General features: G+C 41.2%; 1 protein-coding gene across 3 annotated transcripts in view; it reads left to right on the forward strand.

Moving 5' to 3' along the window:
* The window catches only part of ZNF608 (zinc finger protein 608), an 84,908-nt gene extending 65,844 nt beyond the window's left edge, over window positions 1-19,064 (forward strand). For 2 of the 3 annotated variants that reach the window (XM_030470126.1, XM_030470125.1), the window contains exons 4-10: window positions 7,409-7,496; window positions 8,236-10,687; window positions 12,400-12,817; window positions 13,377-13,549; window positions 14,458-14,611; window positions 15,871-15,952; window positions 16,943-19,064. In XM_030470126.1, coding sequence (XP_030325986.1) covers window positions 7,409-7,496; window positions 8,236-10,687; window positions 12,400-12,817; window positions 13,377-13,549; window positions 14,458-14,611; window positions 15,871-15,952; window positions 16,943-16,949 — 3,374 coding nt within the window. In that variant the 3' untranslated portion in view covers window positions 16,950-19,064. Of the gene's footprint in view, window positions 1-7,408; window positions 7,497-8,235; window positions 10,688-12,399; window positions 12,818-13,376; window positions 13,550-14,457; window positions 14,612-15,870 lie in introns of all 3 variants that reach the window. The other variant, XM_030470127.1, reaches the window with a different exon arrangement.
* The last annotated feature ends 1,711 nt before the right edge of the window (window positions 19,065-20,775 follow it).

Below are 20,775 nucleotides of genomic sequence, written 5' to 3' on the forward strand. Positions count from 1 at the left end.
AATGCAAGTCCAGGGAATGTTATGTTCTGTTTGTGTATCACTGAAGGTGTAAGATAACAGTTTTTTCAAGCAAGGGTGGTGGCTGATACTCTAAATACATTGTACTGATGACTTCATAATGAAGGAGTAAAAAAAGGGCATGCCATTTGAATAAAGTATCCATTAAATTTAGGTTGACATTACTCAGAACTCATTGGAAAATCACATGTATATGAACTAAGTTTGTTATGCTGTTGAAGAACCTGCTGTAGTTTATGTGGTTAAAGCAATCCCAACCTGCTTTAGCCACCAACAGGGCAAAATTACCTCAAACAGCAGGTTTTAGCCTCTCAGCCCTTTAACCTTTAAGCTTACTATGCTTTCATAAAGTACTAAATCAACACCACAGCTAAGCATCTCAAAGGTTTATGACTGTACCAGCAGTATTTCATTATACTGCTTTTCCTTAATGCTATCCAAGCTGCTCCACTTCATTGCTATACACAGTATTTGTTCAGATAAAGTCCAGTGTCCAGCATGACTAATTGCAGGTCTGTGCTCCAGATGATTTGATTACAGGATGTGGTTAAAGTGACTTTTCAAACATGTAGCACAGCAGTAGGGCTCTCAAAGAAGAAAACCCAACAAAATAAAAAAACCCACCTCATAGTCTTGCGTTTATTTCCAGGCCACCTGACAGTCATTATATTCTCAGGCTTGCTGATCTTGATGTCTGTTACATGTGCACCTGCTGTACATGCAGTTAAGTTCTTGTGCCATGCTAGACAGAGAGGGTGATTAAAGTAGTACATAAATTGTATGTCTACGAGATAAGTATTCAGTGTAGAAGACTTGACTTTATAGGTAGAATGTTTACTGTTAATTTTAGATTACTTTCTTGATGGAAGCAATCAGGGAGAAATAAGCCATTTGCATTGCAAGCCTAATATAAACATTGTTCTGTGTTTTTTATGGCTGGGTGAACTGCAGGTGTTTATGTGGGTCTGGGATTGATGACAATGTATTGGATGTTGTGAGGCAAATGAGTTACATACACTGCTCTTACTAAACCAATGGCAGTGAAAAAGCTGGAGATAATCCTAAAATTACAGATTTTCATCTTGCATTTCATACACTTTAGTTGCTGTTAGAACAATGATGTCAAACAGATATATGGGGGATTAAAAAATCTGCCGTGCCAGATGCAGAATGAAGTATGTTTAATCCACAGTGGTGGTGTACTGACTGATGACAGACTGGCCGTGGTTTTGTTATCCCAGGCATGTCTGTATTATTTGTATTTGGCAAGGCTGTGACAAAAGGCAAATAGAATTAGGTCTGCAAACAAATTGTGAAACTAATGATTATAAAGATATGAGGAATTGATTTTGCTGTAATGTTACGTCAAGTGATGATGTGATGCCTTCTCAATACTGAGAATTGCATCTGATCCTTGAAGATCTTCTATGCCACAGGAATATTGCTACAAGAATTTGTCATATTAAACTTTTTAAGAAGTAATTTTATAAAAGTTACTACAAAACACAGTATACTTTGATAGATCTTCCCCTGGCATCAGCAAGAGTTGTCTTAAAATGATACTCAGAATAGTAGTAGGCAGAACTGTTGAACAAATGGGAATTTTGAGCGAGTGGGACTCCCAAGTGACTTATGTGGCGTTTTAATCATAAGTGACGTTTGATGACTGAAAAGCAAACAAATGATTCCTAGTTTTGGAAAATCATTTAAATATTCTTCAACAAGTCTGTTACAAAAGTGTTCAGAAAGACTACGTGCAGATCTGCCTTCTCCAGAATTTTGCAGATGCTTTTGAGCAGATTTTCTGCTAACAACAGAGGGAACAACAACTTCTACAAAAATGAAGGCATATCCATTCACCTGTTCAGATAACTGGTCTTTTGAGTTTTCTGGGAAATTAATCAACTTGAACTAAAACAGAATTTTGTAGCAGTTGCTGTGAGCTGAACACAAAAGCAGCCTATGATGTAAACACTGAGTCAGGCTTTCCAGTCTGATTAATTGAGTAGTGTCTACTTATATTGGAATTTGAATATGTTTGTTTTCTAAAGCCAGTATTTTAAAAAACTTGGGCCTGTGTTTTAAGATATGAATGTGATAATTTGATTCCTAACCACATGATCTCATTTTCAAAGTTTTGAATACAAAGAATAAAAATACTTGGCTGATCTTCATTGCAGAAGACAGAGTCAAGAAAGCAAAAGGATTTCTATTAGTATCTGGTTTAGAATAGATCCTTCACTCTTTTGTTCTTTAGTTGAAGGAACATCTGCAACAGTGTGTCATGTTAGATTTGAGTAGATCCTTATGAGCTTGATATGGCTGCTAGAAGTGTGGTTTCAAGGTAGTCAACATGAATGGTACCTTGGCTTGGTACTGAAGATGCCTTGTGATTACAATACAATGCTCTATAAAGCACATCTGCATTCGTTAGGCTGACTTTAAAAGACCGTGGCTCTTTTTTTCAAATAGTGAACAACAAATTTAGGTAGTTCATGTCCAATTTGTGATGACATATTTCATAATGTTACATGCACTGTGAACGAAACACCAAAAATACAGAATATTTTCTTGCTCCTAACAGGCTAATTCAGTTCCCCTTGATGTTAAAGGAGGGACCTCATTGTGGTGGGCACTAGATAACATCCACTTTTACCATACATTAAGGTATTTATGTATGGTCCTGCCTTGGCTAATGATACGGATTTTGGCAGAAAAGATACTGACTAGTGTAAGTGAATTGTGAAACTTCCAGGGAACATGACCCCATTTTCTTTTGTTACACACCATTTTGTAATTCCTACACATAACACGTTCACCACTTTTACTGTGTCTGCTTCTTAATGATACAAGTACCATGGGTAGTAACTTCTGAAATTTTTATTATTCTCATCTGCTGTAATTTAGGATAGGACTGAGGAGGTCATTGCTAATTCCAGATATACTGTAACTGTAAATAATTACATAATTTGTATAATCTAGGCATTGGAACAGGTTGCCCAAAGACGTGGTAAATGCTCTATCCCTGGCAGTGTTCAAGGCCGGGCTGGACAGAGCATTGGGTGATATGGTCTAGGGTGAGGCGTCCCTGCCAATGGCAGGGGGGTTGGAACTAGATGATCTTAAGGTCCTTTCTAACCTTAACTATTCTATGATTCTATTCTATAATTTGCAAATGGAATGATAAACCAAAATAAGAAATTTACACCATCATTTGGGGATGTTTTCCTTTATTACATCCCACTCTTGTGAACTTTGCGCTGGTAACTGGTGAAACTTTGGAGCTGACACCCTTACTTGTTGGAAGAAACACGTGCATGTATTCTAAATATATTCACTGTTTGATCTGACCTCCCAAGAACAGGATTAGGTATTTGGCCAGGTTTCCTGAAATGGAAACTTACAGTACTGATACCCTCAACTACATTGCATTACAAGCATCTGATTTCTCCTCGCATTCGTCAGTAATGGTTACTTTAAAGAGTTTAATCTCTTGAGCTTTTTTTTCAAGGTTAAAAATTCATCTCCCTATTCAGACATATGAAACCTGTGGGTTCCTCAGACTGTCTTTGCCTTTTCACTCCTGTTCAGGCAATGCTAAATGAATGATTGTTACATGATGTGTACTCTATAATGTGTAATCTAATGGAATGGGAAGTCTCATTACAGGGACTTCTTATGACTTGACAGAGCCCTAGTGAGGTTTGATCCTGTATGTGATACGTTACTTACTTTCATCAGATGAAGGGAGTATGTGGAGAGCTATGCCTCAGACACACAAGCTCAAAAGAGGTGTTGGAACAACTTTGAGAGGGTTAGTGCACCTATGACCGTCTGCCCAGTGTAATTAGATGCAATACTCGGAGGTGAACTGAAGACTGCTGTAGTGCTCTTTGTGTACTGCCTCTGAGACAGTGGAGAGAGGTCCCAGCAAAGATTCTTATTCTGAGCTTGAACTCTGTGCCAGAACAAATATTTTGAATCAAAGAAATGACTGGATGCAGCAAGAATAATCTTTTCAGTACTGCAACTAGTATATAGTGTGGATTTCTCATCTCTATTTTAATTTTCCAATGCTCTGGTCTAATAAACTTCCAGTTGCATGTTTACTTAGGGGTCAGTTTTACCTCTCATGTTACTTTTATTTTTTTGACTCATTTCTGTGATAACTGCATAAGATTAAATGAGCTACCTTTGCTGCCCATTCTGTGGAATCTTACCAGTGGCTGAGTGTAAGCTGGTCATTAGGGAAAGGAAATTTATTCCTTGCTGCTTATTCTAACACAGCATGGAGATTAATCTTCCCTCCTAGTTACACAGTGCGGCCTTTGCTAAGGCTAACAAACTTAATGAGATGCTAATGTTACTGTCTTTAAGGGAGGAACTAACTTGTGTTTGAAGTACTTTCTTAGGCTGGAAGGTCATTTGAATGTCTTCTAAGAATTGCTGAAATATGTATTGATTTCAGGGGTTCTTATTATTTTATGTACTCCACGCCTTCTACGTTCTACCTTCTGCCCCCTATCAATAGGTAACAGACTATCCCTAGGCTTGCTATCTAAATAAATAAATAAATAAAGCAGATAGATAGACAAGCCTACAAATATTGAGGAACATGGAGATTTATTTAGGAATCCACCTTAATTAAAAAAAAACAAACAAAAAAAAAAAAACAAACCACAACAAAAAACCAAAAAACAAACCCCAAAAAACCCAACCCCAAAACGAAGAACCCCAGTTACATTTTAACGGGAAGATACAGGTGAACTGGCTGAAGAGAAATGAATGGCACAGTTAATACTCATAGGGAAGCCAGAGACCCCTCCTTCCTTGTACATTTAGGAGATTGGACCAGCACTGGTAAATGGACAGGAGGGAGCAATGGTGCTGGTATAGGGAGGTGGGTACCTCATGTCACAGAACTTAGCGATGGAAAATACCCGTGATTTTCACTCGGAGCGTTATGGAGCCCGCTGACAAGCTGTTTGGTAGAAGGAACGCATCAAGGTTACCAGAGAAATTGGTAACCTTCTTCCTCCTCCTCCGGTGCGGAGCGGCAGGTGGGAACACAGCCTGGAGCTGCTTGTTTCGAGAAAGCCAACTCCCTGCCATGCGCTGCTTCCGGCGGGTCAATCCCACACGTCCGAGCGGGTGTAGCGGTTTCGAGACGTGTCGTCACTCGGGGGATGCGGCACGGCATCTGCTGTACCGGGCCCGCCCGCTCCCCTCCCAGACCGGGGACGGTTCTGCCGAACCTGCCAGTGCTGTCTGCCGGCGGCCGGACTCCTCCGCCCGCTTGTCCGGGCCCGGGAGGCGGCAGAGGGCAGCTCCGGCGCTGCGGGGCCCGCCGCCCGCCCCGCTCGGCTCCGCTCCGCTCCCCGACAGGGCCCGACCCGGGGGGCGACAGGCACAGGCTTCCCGTCCCTACCCCGCCCGGCCGTGGCCACCAATGGGCTGGCGGTGACGGGACCGCAGCGCCGGGCGGGCCAATAAGCAGCCGGAGCTGGCGCGGGCGCGGACCAATGGCGGCGGGGGTCGAAGCGCCCCGCGGGGTTGGGGGCGAGAGGGTCCCCTCAGCGGCGGCGGGAATGGGGCTGGGCCCCTCAACGGGCCGTCTCCACCGCCTGCCACCGGCCTTTCCGTTGGAGGTCCCGGTCGAAGGGGCTAGAGTAAAATGTGTTTGCTTTGTCTTCCGGGCTGCCAAGCTGGGTAGGTAATAAAAGTACGGCATAGCGATTTAACCGTGATCGTTCAAGGTGTTTGGCGCCTGGCTGTGACCCTGGCTGTGGGAGGTGATTATTGTTCATCCCTCAAACCAGTTAGCCCCAGCACACGGAATTCCAGTCGCCCTATCATAATGGCCATATAACCATATGGGGAGTAATTTTCAAATTTGCTACAGAGCGTTTTCAAGGAAATCGCTTCTTCCCCGGTACCTCCACTAACAACACAAATGCTTCCCCGCTGTTAAAAGGCCCCTGAGGAAATCAGTGGCTGGTTGCATGTTTACTTTACCTTGGTGTGGCAGAGGGGGGATCGTTTTAGTGCGAAATTAGGAATGGCACTGGTAAGACAAAGTGAAAAGACAGGCTGGAAACATTCTGGCACCGTGCCATTATTATATCTGCTGTAGAAACGCTACAGTTTCAACAAGGAAAGCGTGGAGGAAAAACAAGTCACAAGGCTGGCAGCTGCAACGTACTGTCTTCACGCTTCTCATGAACTGGAAATGTTTTGCGCAGTGCCTTTCTTTGCTAAGTGAAATGTGTTTTCTTCATGTGTTTAGCCTGTGGCGGGGGGTGGGGTTGGAACTAGAAAATCTTGGGGTCCTTTCCAACCCAAACCATTCTATGATTCTGTGATTTCAGTGTACATTCTAATGAGATGGTTGGTTCAATAATACTACTTTATGTTTATCTGCAGAAGTTAAAGCATTAAAGGGATCATTATGTCGGCTAATCCATAAATCTCATGAAAAATTACATGCAGAAGTGTTTGATGGCAACCTGAAAACGTTTGAATGACATTCCCCACGTGTATTTTATTGTTATGTAGGGTATTCTTACCATGCACACATTTTACGTGTATGATTCTAATAAACCAAAATTAAAAGTCTGAGCTGGGTGGGCAGATGAATTTAGATTTAATAACAGTCATAAGTGGAAAAACAATTAACTTACAGTGTATTTGTTTAAAGGATCCCTCTTTCTATGTAACTGTATTGCAGTTACAGTTAGCTTTACTGTGTGGTTGCTGTTTCATGAATAGTCCCCTTGCTTTCCACAGAAGAAGAAGAAATAAAGCAAATAATACACGTTTCCATCTATATCTGCTGAACGCAACCTGCAGTGCATACGTGTGTGTGTTTGTGTGTTTGGATATATGCAATTTCAAATAAATAGAAGCATCATTATCATACTGTTCAAAGCAAAGCAGATTCTTCTCAGTCACCTACTGATTTAAACACTGTAACTGGTGCTTAGTTTATGCTGGCTGGCTGCCAAGAGAGAGCAATTATGTGCAATAACAGCGAAATTAAGAGGTGAGTGTTGCTGTTGTACAGCAGGACATGGCAAAACCCATTTCCTTCTGTCAGCTGTATCTTGATTACACACAGAGTCACACAGGCACACACTCTCTCTTACACACGCACACATGCACACACACTCTCCTTGTTATTTGACATTTGCTGTCTTTCCCGTGGGTTTTAACTTTAGGTCACTGAAACCAGAAAAGGGAGAGAGTATAGACCACAGTGTTTGAAAGCGAAAGAGAATAAAGCTCTTGCTTTGTGGGGAAGGAGAGAAATAATGAAAAAAGACCAAACCAAAAAGCCTACTACCCCAGTTATTGTTCTGCCTGTGATACTTTGTTTTACTCCTGCTGGCAGGTGTCCTGGTGGTAAACGTTACATGGAGGAACAAGACGTATGTGGGAACACTGCTGGACTGCACAAAGCATGACTGGGCCCCTCCTAGGTAGGCAATTGTTCTGAGTCTGTTTTTTTCTCAGCTGTATTTTAACCCTCAGTTTCTGTGAAGAGACTGCATAGAGATTAATAAAAAGCAACTGCTTATAACTGGAAACATGCACCAGTGAAATGAGTAATTAGAATCATAGAATAGTTAGGGTTGGAAAGAACCTTAAGATCATCTAGTTCCAACCCCCCTGCCATGGGCAGGGACACCTCACACTAGATCATGTCGCCCAAGGCTCTGTCCAACCTGGCCTTGAACATTGCCACAGATGGAGCATTTACCAGTTCTTTGGGCAACCCGTTCCAGCACCTCACCACCCTCACAGTAAAGAATTTCTTCCTTATATCTATCCTGAACTTCTCCTGTTCATGTTTGAACCCATTACCTTTGTCTCTGTTCTACACTGAAATGTGGGGTGGAAGTTGGTTGGTTTTTTTTTTTTTTTGGTTGGTGTTTTTGAGAGGGAAAGGGAAATACATGGGATTGAGTCAGAGGGCAGTTAATTTAAAAATGCATTTCAGTAAGCTTGGAAAAATTTTCTTTCTGTTGTTCTAATTAGGTGGTCTTGTTCTTACTGGTTTCATCCTTTTAAAATTACTTTCCCTTTGAGACCGTAACATTCTAATTTGGCAGAAGGACATCTTTCCTTTAACAAGTACGAAGAGTCTGTTGTGGGAATTGGTGTCGTTTTGGTATTTATTCAGTCCACAGCTGATAAAATCTGCTCTTGTTCGTACAGGTTCTGTGAGTCGCCAACAAGTGACCTAGAGATGCGTGGAGGGCGTGGCAGGGGGAAGCGCGCAAGGTCCGCTGCAGCTGCAGCTGTACCTGGCAATGATGCCAGTTTTGCAGAGTCCAGAGGCCTTCAGAATAAGAACCGCGGTGGTGCCAATGGGAAGGGCAGGAGGGGCAGCCTTAACTCAAGCGGGCGCAGGACACCCCCGAACTGCTCCATGGATGAAGTCAAAGCTAGCCCCTCAGCCACCAGTAAGAGGAAAACTAAGCCTCCAATGGAGCTAGATTTGAACTCCAGTTCTGAGGACAATAAATCTGGAAAACGTGTTCGTACTAACTCTAGAAGCACTCCCACCACCCCACAGGGGAAACCTGAGACTACTTTTCTGGACCAAGGCTGCTCTTCTCCAGTGCTGATTGACTGTCCTCACCCCAACTGCAACAAAAAGTACAAGCACATTAATGGACTACGATACCATCAGGCTCACGCACATTTAGACCCAGAAAACAAACTGGAGTTTGAGCCTGACAGTGAAGACAAAATTTCAGACTGCGAGGAAGCACTGACTAATGTGGCCCTAGAATGCAGTGAGCCAAGCACAAATTTGCCAGGCTTTGATCCACTGAAAGCACCGACATCTCCTTCCTCCATCACTACCCCAGGGACCCCCAAGGGAAAAAGGGAACTGACCGGCAATGGCCCTGGTTCAGTTATCAGTTCCAAAACTGGCAAGAATTCTGGCAAAAAGAAAGGTCTTAACAGTGAACTGAACAGCCTTCCGGTAATTTCTAATATGGCAGCCACACTGGATAATTGCTCGGTAGTTGATGGAAGCTTGCAAACTGAAATGCCAAAACTGGAGGCTGAAGGGTTAATTGACAAGAAGAGTTTGGGTGATAAAGGCAAGAAAGCAAACAATTGCAAAGTGGATAAAAACCTTTCCAAACTGAAAACAGCCAGGCCTATTGCCCCAGCGCCAGCACCGACTCCTCCTCAATTGATAGCTATACCTACTACAGCCTTTACAACCACCACCACGGGGACAATACCGGGACTGCCCTCTCTTACAACTACTATTGTGCAGCCTACACCAAAGAGCCCTCCGCTAAAACCTATTCAACCAAAGCCCACAATTATGGGAGAGCCAAGCACTGTAAACCCAGCTCTCACATCACTCAAAGACAAAAAGAAAAAGGAGAAGCGAAAGCTGAAGGACAAAGAAAGCAAAGAGATGGGAAGCCCCAAGATGGATTCTAAGCTGGGAAAGCTGGAGGATTCAAAAGGGTCTGGGAAAGACTTAACTGGACATTTTTTAAAGGACCATCTCAACAAGAATGAAGTGCTACCTAATGGACTGTCAGAGTCTCAAGAGAGCAGGATGGCAAGTATCAAGGCTGAAGCTGATAAGGTTTACACGTTCACAGACAATGCGCCCAGCCCTTCCATAGGGAGTGCCTCCAGGATGGAATGCAGCACTTTGGTGAATGGACAATCTGCCATGGCGCCACTGCACGTGTTAACACAAAACGGTGCAGATAGCACTGCCACTAAAACCAACAGCCCCGCTTACTCAGATATTTCTGATGCAGCTGATGATGGTGGCTCTGACAGCAGGTCAGAGGGCATGAGGTCAAAGGCCAGCTCTCCGTCGGATATTATTTCTAATAAGGATGGTGTTGTAAAAGGACATTCTTCAACCACAGCACAACCGGCTCAAGCAAAAGAGTCCCATTCTCCCTATTACCATGGCTACGATCCGTATTATTCCCCAAGTTACATGCACTCTGGACAGGTCAATGCCCAGGCAGCTGGGAACAGCAGTACCCCACAGGGACTGAAAATCAAAAAGGAGGCTGAGGAAGAGGCTGAAAAGAAAGAGAAGGCAGAACTGTCAGATGCCAAGAAAAGCGAAAGCACTTCCTCTAATTTGCAGCCACAACATCAGTCAGTGATAACTCAAAGACACCCTGCACTTGCTCAGTCACTTTATTATGGACAGTATGCCTATGGGCTCTATATGGACCAAAAGTCCTTAATGGCCTCTAACCCTGCTTACAGGCAGCAGTACGAAAAATACTATGAGGACCAGAGACTAGCAGAACAGAAAATGGCGCAAACTGGGAGGGACTGTGAAAGAAAGAATGATCCCACTTTGAAGGAGATTGGGAAGGATGACAACAAGCAGAAGAATATTCCATCTGCCACTATTTCAAAGGCCCCTTCAACTCCAGAGTCCAGCAAAAATAACACTAAAATAGGGTCATCAGTACCTAACAAAGGTGAGGAGACAAGTAAATCACAGATCCTTTCCAATCACCAGCAGCAGCTTCAAGCTGACAGCTTCAAAGCCAAACAAATGGAAAACCACCAGCTTATAAAGGAGGCTGTGGAGATGAAATCTGTTATGGACTCCATGAAGCAAACGGGAGTAGATCCAACTACAAGATTTAAACAGGTGAGATCACAGGAAAGGCAACAAGAATGTCTTGATTTAACCCTAAGTTGAGGTTTTGTCCCTGAATCTGCTATGTTCTTCTACCCTTGCAGCCAAAAAAGCTCCACCATCCTTTTTTCATAGTACTGCAATCTGTGAACAGACCAATAGACCTTTCACTTGAGCTGTTTGAAAAGGAAAAAAAACAATTTTGCAAGGTGGTGAAAGAACCCAAGCTTAAGACCTGAATAGACTATTTTAAATTACATGCATGAATAAAACAGAATTAGATTTCTCTTTTAGATGTAAATTGTAAGCAATTTGCTTAGTTCAGAAATGTGAAATTTCAAGCAAAATAAGCGCCTTTCATTGTGAGGGGACTTAAAGTAGATTTGAAAGGTGGTTTGAAGTGGTTTTTTTTTTTTTAAATGACAGTTGGCATCTACTGAAGATGGGTGAACTGGTTCTTTGAAGAGTTGGCTTGAAGCTCAGCTCTTCATCTTAACCCAAGGTGACCTTTTTGAAGCAGTTAAGTTCCCCATCTCTCCTCAACCAACCTCAAGCCCCTACAGACCTACATAATGGATGAAATCCTCTGTCCATTGAAGTCAGTGATAGTTTTGCCATTGACTTCAGTGGAACCAGAATTTCATCCAGTGGCTTCATGCTGACCTTCCTAGATGTCACATTGCCTTCATTTGAGGCAATACGACCATCTGCGTGCTCTGAACCTGAGCCTCAGTGCTTGATGCTTTCATGTTCCGGTGTACAGTACATCGCAGACTTCACCATTAGGGACCTGTTAAGGAGGTGGGATGGTACAACCTCAAGTAGGAGAAGATTTCTGCTGATTCTAATGGGTATTTGAACCAGACCGCCTAAGTGTCCAGTGTGTGCTTATGTTTCTGTTGCATGTGCCATAAATCAGAGACAGTGTTTACAATTAGCTCTTGCATATCCTGTATTGAAAAAAAAAAAAAAAAAAAAAAGTCTTCCTGTTACAGCTCAGTACTGATTTGGTGTAGAATTGTAAAAGAACTCACCTACTTAATTCTAGAACACGTTTATAAACTGGTCTATGTAATATATTATGCAAAAATATGTTTATGATACCCTGTACATGTTCTTTAAACCACGTGGTCCTGATCCTGTAAAAACTTATTCATGTGTAATTTTACAAACTTGGAATAAGACTGTGAGCTGAAGAAGTCTGCCTTAATATATGACTTCCACTGATCCCTGAATGTTTTTAATATCAGAGGCAGCATTAGCATCTTTCCAGCTAGATCAGTTTTTCAGGTTCATTGTTTCAGGTAATCTCAGTGTTTTGGCATATCATTAGCCAGCTTTAATTTTGTGGTTCACAGATATTTTTTTCTCTCTAGTGGGAAGATCTCTCTATGGGCTTTAATTAAAATATTTTATGAATAGTGTGGTCTCAGAACTTTGATACAATGCATATGTACTTATATGTAGTTAAAGGCATGAAGAAGGATATAAGATGAAGCAATTGAATTAAATTTTGATAATTGTCTCTTGCTCCTTCATGGGAATATTGGTTTGACTTTGAGCTCAAGGCACTCCGTAGCAAGCAAAACTTTCCTCTGTGTAGCAGGGATACGTTAGTAAAACAGCTATTAAAAAACCATTAGCTGAAGTAGGGGAAATATCAATAATGATCTTATTCCAACATCTAAGTTCAGAACAAAATTGCTTTTTCTCCTCCATATTAGGATCCAGATTCACGAACATGGCATCATTATGTCTATCAGCCCAAATACCTTGATCAGCAAAAATCTGAAGAACTTGATCGTGAAAAAAAGTTAAAAGAAGACAGCCCTAGAAAAACACCTAACAAGGAAAGTTCCCTGCCTAACCTTCCTGTCTCATTAGCAAGCATTAAAGAGGAGCCTAAAGAGGTCAAGCGTTCTGATTCTCAATCAGTGGATGAGAGCAAGATAAAAAACGATGATCGAAAGACTCCTGTAAATTGGAAGGACTCTCGGGGTGCTAGAGTAGCAGTTTCCTCCCCAATGAGTCAGCATCAGTCCTATATCCAGTACTTGCATGCTTATCCTTATCCACAGATGTACGATCCCAACCATCCAGCCTACCGCGCAGTCTCTCCTGTCCTAATGCACAGCTATCCTGGTACGTATTCTGAAATTTGCCTTGCATGCCAGTTAAGATGTACACCCTCAAACTGCAGTAAAGCCTGCATTTTAATATTTCTGTTAGTAGCTAGGGTAAATTAGAAGCTTCATGGGTGACATTTGTTTTGCTTGTGCTTCCACTAAGGAAAGTTCTGTAGATGAAACTGTTTAATACAAGATGTTCCTTTTATGAACTGTCACAGTTCCCAGCTACAGTTTTCTCAACCCTTGACAGCCTGCTATTGCTGTAAGACTGACAGATAGTTTATTGCCTGTAAAAATATTCTAAGCACTTACTGTCAGAACCATTATAGTTACTATTCCTTTCACTTAAAGAGGACCCATAAACGTCTGAAACGGCTATCAGCTCAACCCTCTTTATAACCTCCATTCATCAGGGTAAATTAGGTGAAGAAATTGAAGAGCAAAGATGCTGTTTGATAGTCATGTGATCCATTTTTGATGTCATTCTCTATCCTGGCATCCCCTCCTCCCACCTTGATATAACCAATATGTAAAACCAGTAACTCGATGTGGTATTTATTGTTTACCTGCAGGGGCCTATCTCTCTCCAGGATTTCATTATCCAGTTTATGGGAAGATGTCAGGGAGAGAAGAGGTGGAGAAAGTCAATACCAGTCCAAGCATCAATGCAAAATCAACCACTGAGTCCAAAGCACTGGATTTGCTCCAGCAGCATGCCAACCAATATCGCAGCAAGTCCCCTGTTGTAAGGCTTCATCTGTTGTTACTGAAGAGTGGTACATATGGGAAGGGATAGAGAACATAATTTTAAGAAGCACACAATCTGGCATCAAGCTCTGAGTGCATGATTCTTCTTTATAGTACAGCTTAAAATAAAAGCAATTTATAGTCAGGGTGCTTCTGTGGCATAAACTGGAAGTGACACATAGAATACAGTTCTGTGCTCAGAATCTTTCTATCTTGAATGGACTCGTACAGAATCATAGATTCAGAGATACCTCCTGGTGCAGTTTATTGCAGTTAAACAGGAAGCTTCTGTTTAGAAACAGATAATGAAATGAGAAGTTGGGCTGTGGGATTTGGTAATATCCCCTCAATATATTTGCCAAGAAGCTGCATCTTCCACATAGCAGACTACCAGCCCCTATTTCTGAAGATTTTCATCCTGGAGTAAATACTATTATTTTACTTTCAGATAAGCTGGTGCTAGTTTTAATTGTGAGCAAGTCACTGACTCTGATTCTTTTTATAAAAGGGCTTTCTTGCTATTCAGGCAGGCTCGATCCCCAGAGTGCATTAGAGGGCTGAGGATTCATTTATGTCAGCTTTCAGTGGCTCAACTCGGTTGTTCCTGCATTGGCAAGTCAGCCAAGCATCAGGGAGCCCAAAACTAGAAGTCATCATGGTGGCTTCAGGCTGCAGTCTGTTGCGTCAAAATCACTGTGCCTTGGAAAATCTTTCATTAGCCAGATACACCAGCTTTAGATTAGAATCAAATGCAAATAATCCAGCAGAGAAGATACTTATTCAGAAAAGATCAGCTTCATCATATGAATCCATAAGGTTGATGCCAGGTAATGGCAAGTGTGGTTTAATTGTTGTTTTATCCCTTCTAAATCCTCACATGAGTTTTCTTACACTTTCTTTTACAAGCCTGTGGAAAAATCAGCAGCTGAGCGTGAACGGGAAGCAGAAAGGGAACGAGACCGTCATTCTCCTTTTAGCCAGCGGCATCTCCATACGCACCATCACACACATGTTGGAATGGGTTACCCCCTTATACCTGGACAGTATGACCCATTTCAAGGTGAGCAGAAGATTTCCAGTGGTGGGATTAGCTTGCCTCATCAAGTTGTTACCTTGACATTGGAAATCATGCCAATGTGAAGCATTTTGGATAGAGAGCCCCTTGTTAATCAGAAGTGCTTCACATTTGGGAAGAAGGCTTGAAAATTCACAGCATTGACTAACGGCAAATGAATAGCCTTATGCCTGAAGAATACCAAGTTTTGTTTCCAAAACTGAGTGTTGAGAGCATTATTAAAGATGCACCAGTTAGTCTGTCATTCATGTGAATGTTTTGATTCGTACTTTAAACTGACATTAACTGGCTGAAAGGCAGTAAAAAAACCAAACCAAACAACCCACTTTTTGTATAATTACGGTTGTGTAAGCAATGGAAGAAGTGTAGCAAAGACAAAGGCTTTTTATACTGAACATATTTTATGTACAATGCATTGCAGTCACAAGGCTTTCAGCTTGTTATAATTCCACCATCTGAAAGAGGGCTCTTTGTATTTTGGCAAATGCAGTGCACAAAGTTGCAGTCAGGGAAAAAGTAGCACAGTAAGATACGATTCATTCTCTCTAGGTTTTATACCAGTCTTTGACTGTTTTTCTCTAGCTCTGGACTCTAGCTGAATTAAAGAGAGATTTCCTCCCATGCAGCAAAGTACATGCTATCACAATTGGTGGCTAAATGACATTAATTCATTATGTTCACTTGGTGCCTCAGCGGTTATTTTTCCTGTGTAAAAATCTTGACATTTCTCAGTTTGATTCAGTGATTCCATATGCCTTTTGGATGCATTATGCTTGTTCAGTAGGAAAACTGTAAAAATGGTAAGTTATTATGAAAGTATTGTATTCTGAGCAGCTGGCATGTCGTTTCTATAGTTCACTGTGACTTTTGATTCTTGTTGTTTCCTGGTACCTATTATTTCTGCTGAGCTTCCTATTCAGGAACTCACACAAACCACTTAGCATCATGCAGTGCAGTACTTGGAAAGGAATACAATAAGTAGCAATGCTGTATTTTCTTGTAAAATATATATCAAAGAAAATTCAGTTTACTGTATGAAGTCATATTTATCATACTGGGCAGACTGCGTTACAGCTGTTGCCTGAAATATTTGCCATTTATGTAGTGTTAAAACCCCACCATTTTCTGATGGTGGGGTTTTTTGTTCATTTGCCTTAAGAGATGATTCCTAACACTTCTCTGAGCACGAAAATCCATTAAAACCAGAAGTACTTCAATGTTCCTTCATTTCTTCTTTCTCTCAGGATTGACCTCTGCTGCCCTCGTTGCCACTCAACAGGTGGCTGCGCAGGCATCTGCATCCGGTATGTTTCCTGCACAAAGAAGGTAAATAGCCAGTAAATCTCACATTATATATCTTTGCCAGATATAGAAAGGAAGAAGCAAATCATAAATTTTGTAGCCTGATAGTCTGCAGTATAACACAGTTTTTAAAGGTGAAGAAAAACCTGGGACTTTGAATTAATTGTAGTTCTATTTTCTTTAAGGTGAACACTTTGTCCTTAGTTGTAGCCTTTAACTGTGATGTAGATCATTAACAAGGAACAAGTAGTCTGTCTTCTGAGATTTTCCACAGACTATGTTTTAAGGATTGGTATTAACATAAAACAAATTATTATGAAATATAATTTAAAATGCAAATTTTTTATTAGAGGGGTTTAAAGTTCATGTTCAGTTAGATCCATGTACTACCAGGAAAACTTACAATTTTATCTATCCTGCAAGTCTGCCTGGTTTGCTGATTTTGCTTTCAGAGAAGTTTGCTTGGGAGTCCATTAGAGGTGACATCATATTTAAGTTACATGCCCATTCCACACATTTGCCTTTAAGTTATTTACTAGGTTTTCAGTAGAATTTACTATTCCAACCAACCATCTTCAAGAGCAAACAGACTCTTCTGTATTATAATGATCCCATATTGAGTGAAAAGGCCAAGGTATCCTTAACATAGGGCTTCTTTCATCACTGCCATGTTAAGCCTGAGCCTAGTATATTTCATGGTTATGACTGTCTTTCTGAAAGCTGACTCTGAAAACAAGCGAGTGTGTGAGGCTTGTAGCTAGAATTATTTGAGTGAGAAAGGTTTGCAGCCCTGGGAGAGCTGATGGTGTCAGAACTCAGAAGATAAATTCTGGCACAAGTTACTCGTTAGTATGTTGTTCCTGGCAGGGGAGGGATGAGGACATGGCTTGCTGCCTTTCCTTCTTGGGATTGAGAGTACTGTACAGATTTCATTTTGTGATGTATCCAAGGCACAGAAAAAAAACTAGGAGGAATGGATACTGCATACTAAAACATTCTTTTTTCTCTTTTCAGAGAATGATGAGTTTGGAAATGTACATTGTCATGTGACTGGATCACATGAGGAAGCGCTTTATTACAGACATCAGTTCCATGGTGTTAATTTGAAATGCCTTAATGGCAGGCAAAAACCAGTCATTTCATTTTTGTAAATTGCAGATTTTATCACAGAGTAACAAATGTTGCTGTAATTAGACTTCTGTTTATATATATATATATATGCGTATATATATATACATATACATATATATATAAAAATATATATATTCTTTACTTTTTTTGTATCAGTACCAAGGCTCGCACACAGGGTCTGCTGCTAAGTTGCGAACCACACAGTAAAAGGAGATATGTATTTGTCATGTTTAGAAAGCGTTAACCACAAAAGGCTGTTCGTTTCTTTTCTTCTTCCTTCTTTTTTTTCTCTCTTTTTTTTTTTTTCTTTTTTCCTTTTCTTTCCAATTGTAAATAAATAATGTTATGTATCAGTGTGCCTGAACCTTGCATACCCTTCTGGTATTTCCCACAAGCTCTCAGAGAGGCTAACTGTGATGACACTTTGGTACAATGTAGATGTCTATTTGGTGGCTCCTATTAAGATGCATCAGTGTAAAATGTTATATTCACTGTTTCATTGTAATTGTGTATTGTGAAAAATATACCTTTGGAAGGCATGGGGATTCTAGTACCACAAAAACTGTGTTGTATATAATGTATAGATTTTAAATGGAGATAATGAGCATCTGTGAATAATGAAATGTCTTTTTTGATAATCTTGAATGGTGGATAACCTAATAGCCTGCATACCAGAAGACACCTGTGATTGTTCTATTACTTGAATAGTCCTGCAGTCTTTTTTTTAATGTTTACAATTACCCAGTTTTAGAAGAGAGACTTTAATGCCATTGCCTGGTTACTTGTTTTATGCTGTAATCTAGTTTATTTTATGTAAAGCATATATTGGATGCTTTCATTTTTATACCTGCCTTAAACAATTTGGCAATCAGAATAAATAAAAAAGAGGTTGGTTTTATACTTTAGTGGTGCCTATGGCCCACTTCAAAAGATGTATCAGAGGCGAGGACAGCAGAGGCTGCAGCTGCCACACAGGTACTAGTGTGTGTGTGCCCTGAGGCCCTCCCTGGGGCTCACTTACCGGTGTGTACCTGCAGCCATCCCTGCCTCCCCACCCGGGCTGGCCTCTACCAGTGGGCACTGTGGGGCCCAACCCAGATGGCAATGGGCCTCTTTCAGTTGACCCTGACAGGCTCAAATAAGGCCCATTGTAACACCTTGGATGCTATTAGTGGAACTTACTTTAATGACTGGTTTAGAGCAGCTCTGTGTGCTGTAAATTATAGACAAATTTTTTCCTATTATATCTGTATTATCCCACCTCCAAAATGAATAGATGCCTAAACCAGAGGACCTGACAATTAAAAAAAAAAAGTCCTTTGCTGCGCTTAACCTGCATTACCCCAAAGTACATACTTTATGTGGCTATACTACCTGTTTTGTTACAGTGCGGTTAACACAGTTCACAGTAATATGAAATCACTAATCATGATTAGGAAAAAAAAAAAATCAAATTTGCTGGTCAGGTTTCCAAGGCTTTAACTTTTATCCTTTCTTTCTTATCCCTGTTATACTGATTGTCAAAACTGTTTTTTAAAGTTTTACTGTTTTGCTTGGGTTTGTGTTTGTTTTTTTGACAGGGTGAATTACTGCAAGTTAAAGCTTGTTCTTGAAGTTGGTTCCATTTCTTCTACCTTGTGAATACATAATACAGAAGGATGAATTAAAGATTCCCAACAGACAAGCACACTTGGACTTTTTATATTAGTATGATGAATCTGCCATTAATATTGCTATAATTGTTTTATTTTTATAGGCATAAAATCAGTTCCCTTAGTGACTAGTTATAAGGTTTATTGATTTTTACTACACATCATTCATCTGTAGCTTATTCTTATTGTCTTGTTCTGAACACATTCAGAAGTCTCACAGTGGTGGCATACGGCAAATTAGCCTCATAAAAAATGGGAACGAAGGGGTGTTTTCTTTCAAAAGGGGATATTGTGAATGCAGGGCTCTTGAAATAATAAATGCCTTATTACTTCTATAGTAAAGGCTCAGATGACTTTTGTATTGAAATGTACCATTGATTTTTTTTTTTCCCCAGCCTTGACCATTAATGCTTCTGCAGCAAACAGGTCTTACAAATTCATGCTGTTGATGACTTTGATTTAGTTGTGGTTTAAGATTGAGTATTGTAAGTAACTGGAATGAATTACTCGGATACAGTGTAAGCAATAGTTAAAGTTACAACTAATGGTATAGCTTTATTACATCCTTGAAGTCTGTAAGAACAGCTAACATCCATTGCCATTTATTGTCTTCCTCCACTTAAGGTTACTGTCTTCCCTCTATTGTTACAGCTTTCCTTTTGGTTTAACACTTGCCATGCGACCTCCTTAGAGGCTGTGCAACAGTGAGCATGACTCCCTGGTTCAACACTCACCAAAGCCAGAAGGGATCCACACATATGTCCAAGCACTGATGTGCAGCTGCCATGGTCATTTTCAGCACTAATCATCCAAAGGATGATCAGACTGAAGCAGTAATATGAAGAAGACAATTTATAAACCTGGGAACTAAGAGCTGCAGAGGCTGGTCCCTGCAAAGGGGCAGCTGAAGCAGCATGATACAAATACATTTGCATTCTTTTCCACAGGAAGGGCTTATACTTCTTTTTGACCCCTCCAGGTGACACCTCTAACACTGCTCGTCTGGCAGCAGTAATCTGTGACCCTGCTCCTATCTTTCATCCAGATGTTACTGGATATCTTGCAAAGGTGAAACAAGGCTTATGCATTACACTTACTTGAGTTTCTAGCCTGTCTGTGGAATGCAGCTACAGAAATTAAAGGTCCTTCAGTAGCAGCCCACCACACCCAAAAAAACAGCCAGGGAGCTACTGCCTGCAGCGCTTGCACTGGGAAAAGTTGGACATGAACAGAGAAGAGGTTGGAGGTTTTTGTTCGGAAACAGACAGGGGTCTAACTGACTGAGCTGGCTGGCTACCAGGACTGGACTAGAGCTGGGAAAATGGGGGCTAGGAGTAATATTTCTCCAGTTTTCTGATTTTAGATTCCTTGGTGGCTTTAGGGAACACCTGAGAACTCACAGAGCTAATTCTGTGCCACGTCATTCCCCCCTCACTTCTGAAAGGTGCACTGGTTGAGCTAGTCCCACTTGTGACTCTGGCAAGTGCTGGCAGGGCAAGTGTCCCCAAAGGACATGAAATTAAGAGAGCCCTTGAAGGTATCGTAAAACACACCAGAGACTGTTGATAGCACAAACACAGGCATAAGCAAAGAACAGCACAGTGCCCTCCTGCAGCTCTCCACCCTGGCTTTTCTTAGGGAACCGGCAAAAGAGTCAAGCAGGGAGACTAGTTCGTGTTTCCTTCTGGCATCACAGTCTTGTCGCTATCTTTATCACAACTGGCAAATGTAACTGTCTTCATCTTTCTGTCTCCCAGTTTCACTCTAGTGTTTGCTAGCTGCACTCTCTCGCTCCTTTCTTCTCTCCCCTCTGTACCCTACTTGCCCACTTAATAAGCCCTCTCACACTCATTTGATATCATCAAAACTCTATGCAGCTAAAAGCCTACATGTATTTGTGTCTCAGCTTTACATCCCTGTTTTACTTGTCTTTCTCTTTCATTTTATCATGCTCCTCCTTTTGACCTGTGTTTTTTTTTCTCTATCTTACGATGTATGTATCCTGTCTCTCTTCAGCTTGAAGTGTTTGGGACAGAGAACATGTCTCACCTCAAATTCATACAG

This window comes from Strigops habroptila, chromosome Z, assembly GCF_004027225.2.
Source record: "Strigops habroptila isolate Jane chromosome Z, bStrHab1.2.pri, whole genome shotgun sequence".
Classification (NCBI taxonomy): domain Eukaryota; kingdom Metazoa; phylum Chordata; class Aves; order Psittaciformes; family Psittacidae; genus Strigops; species Strigops habroptila.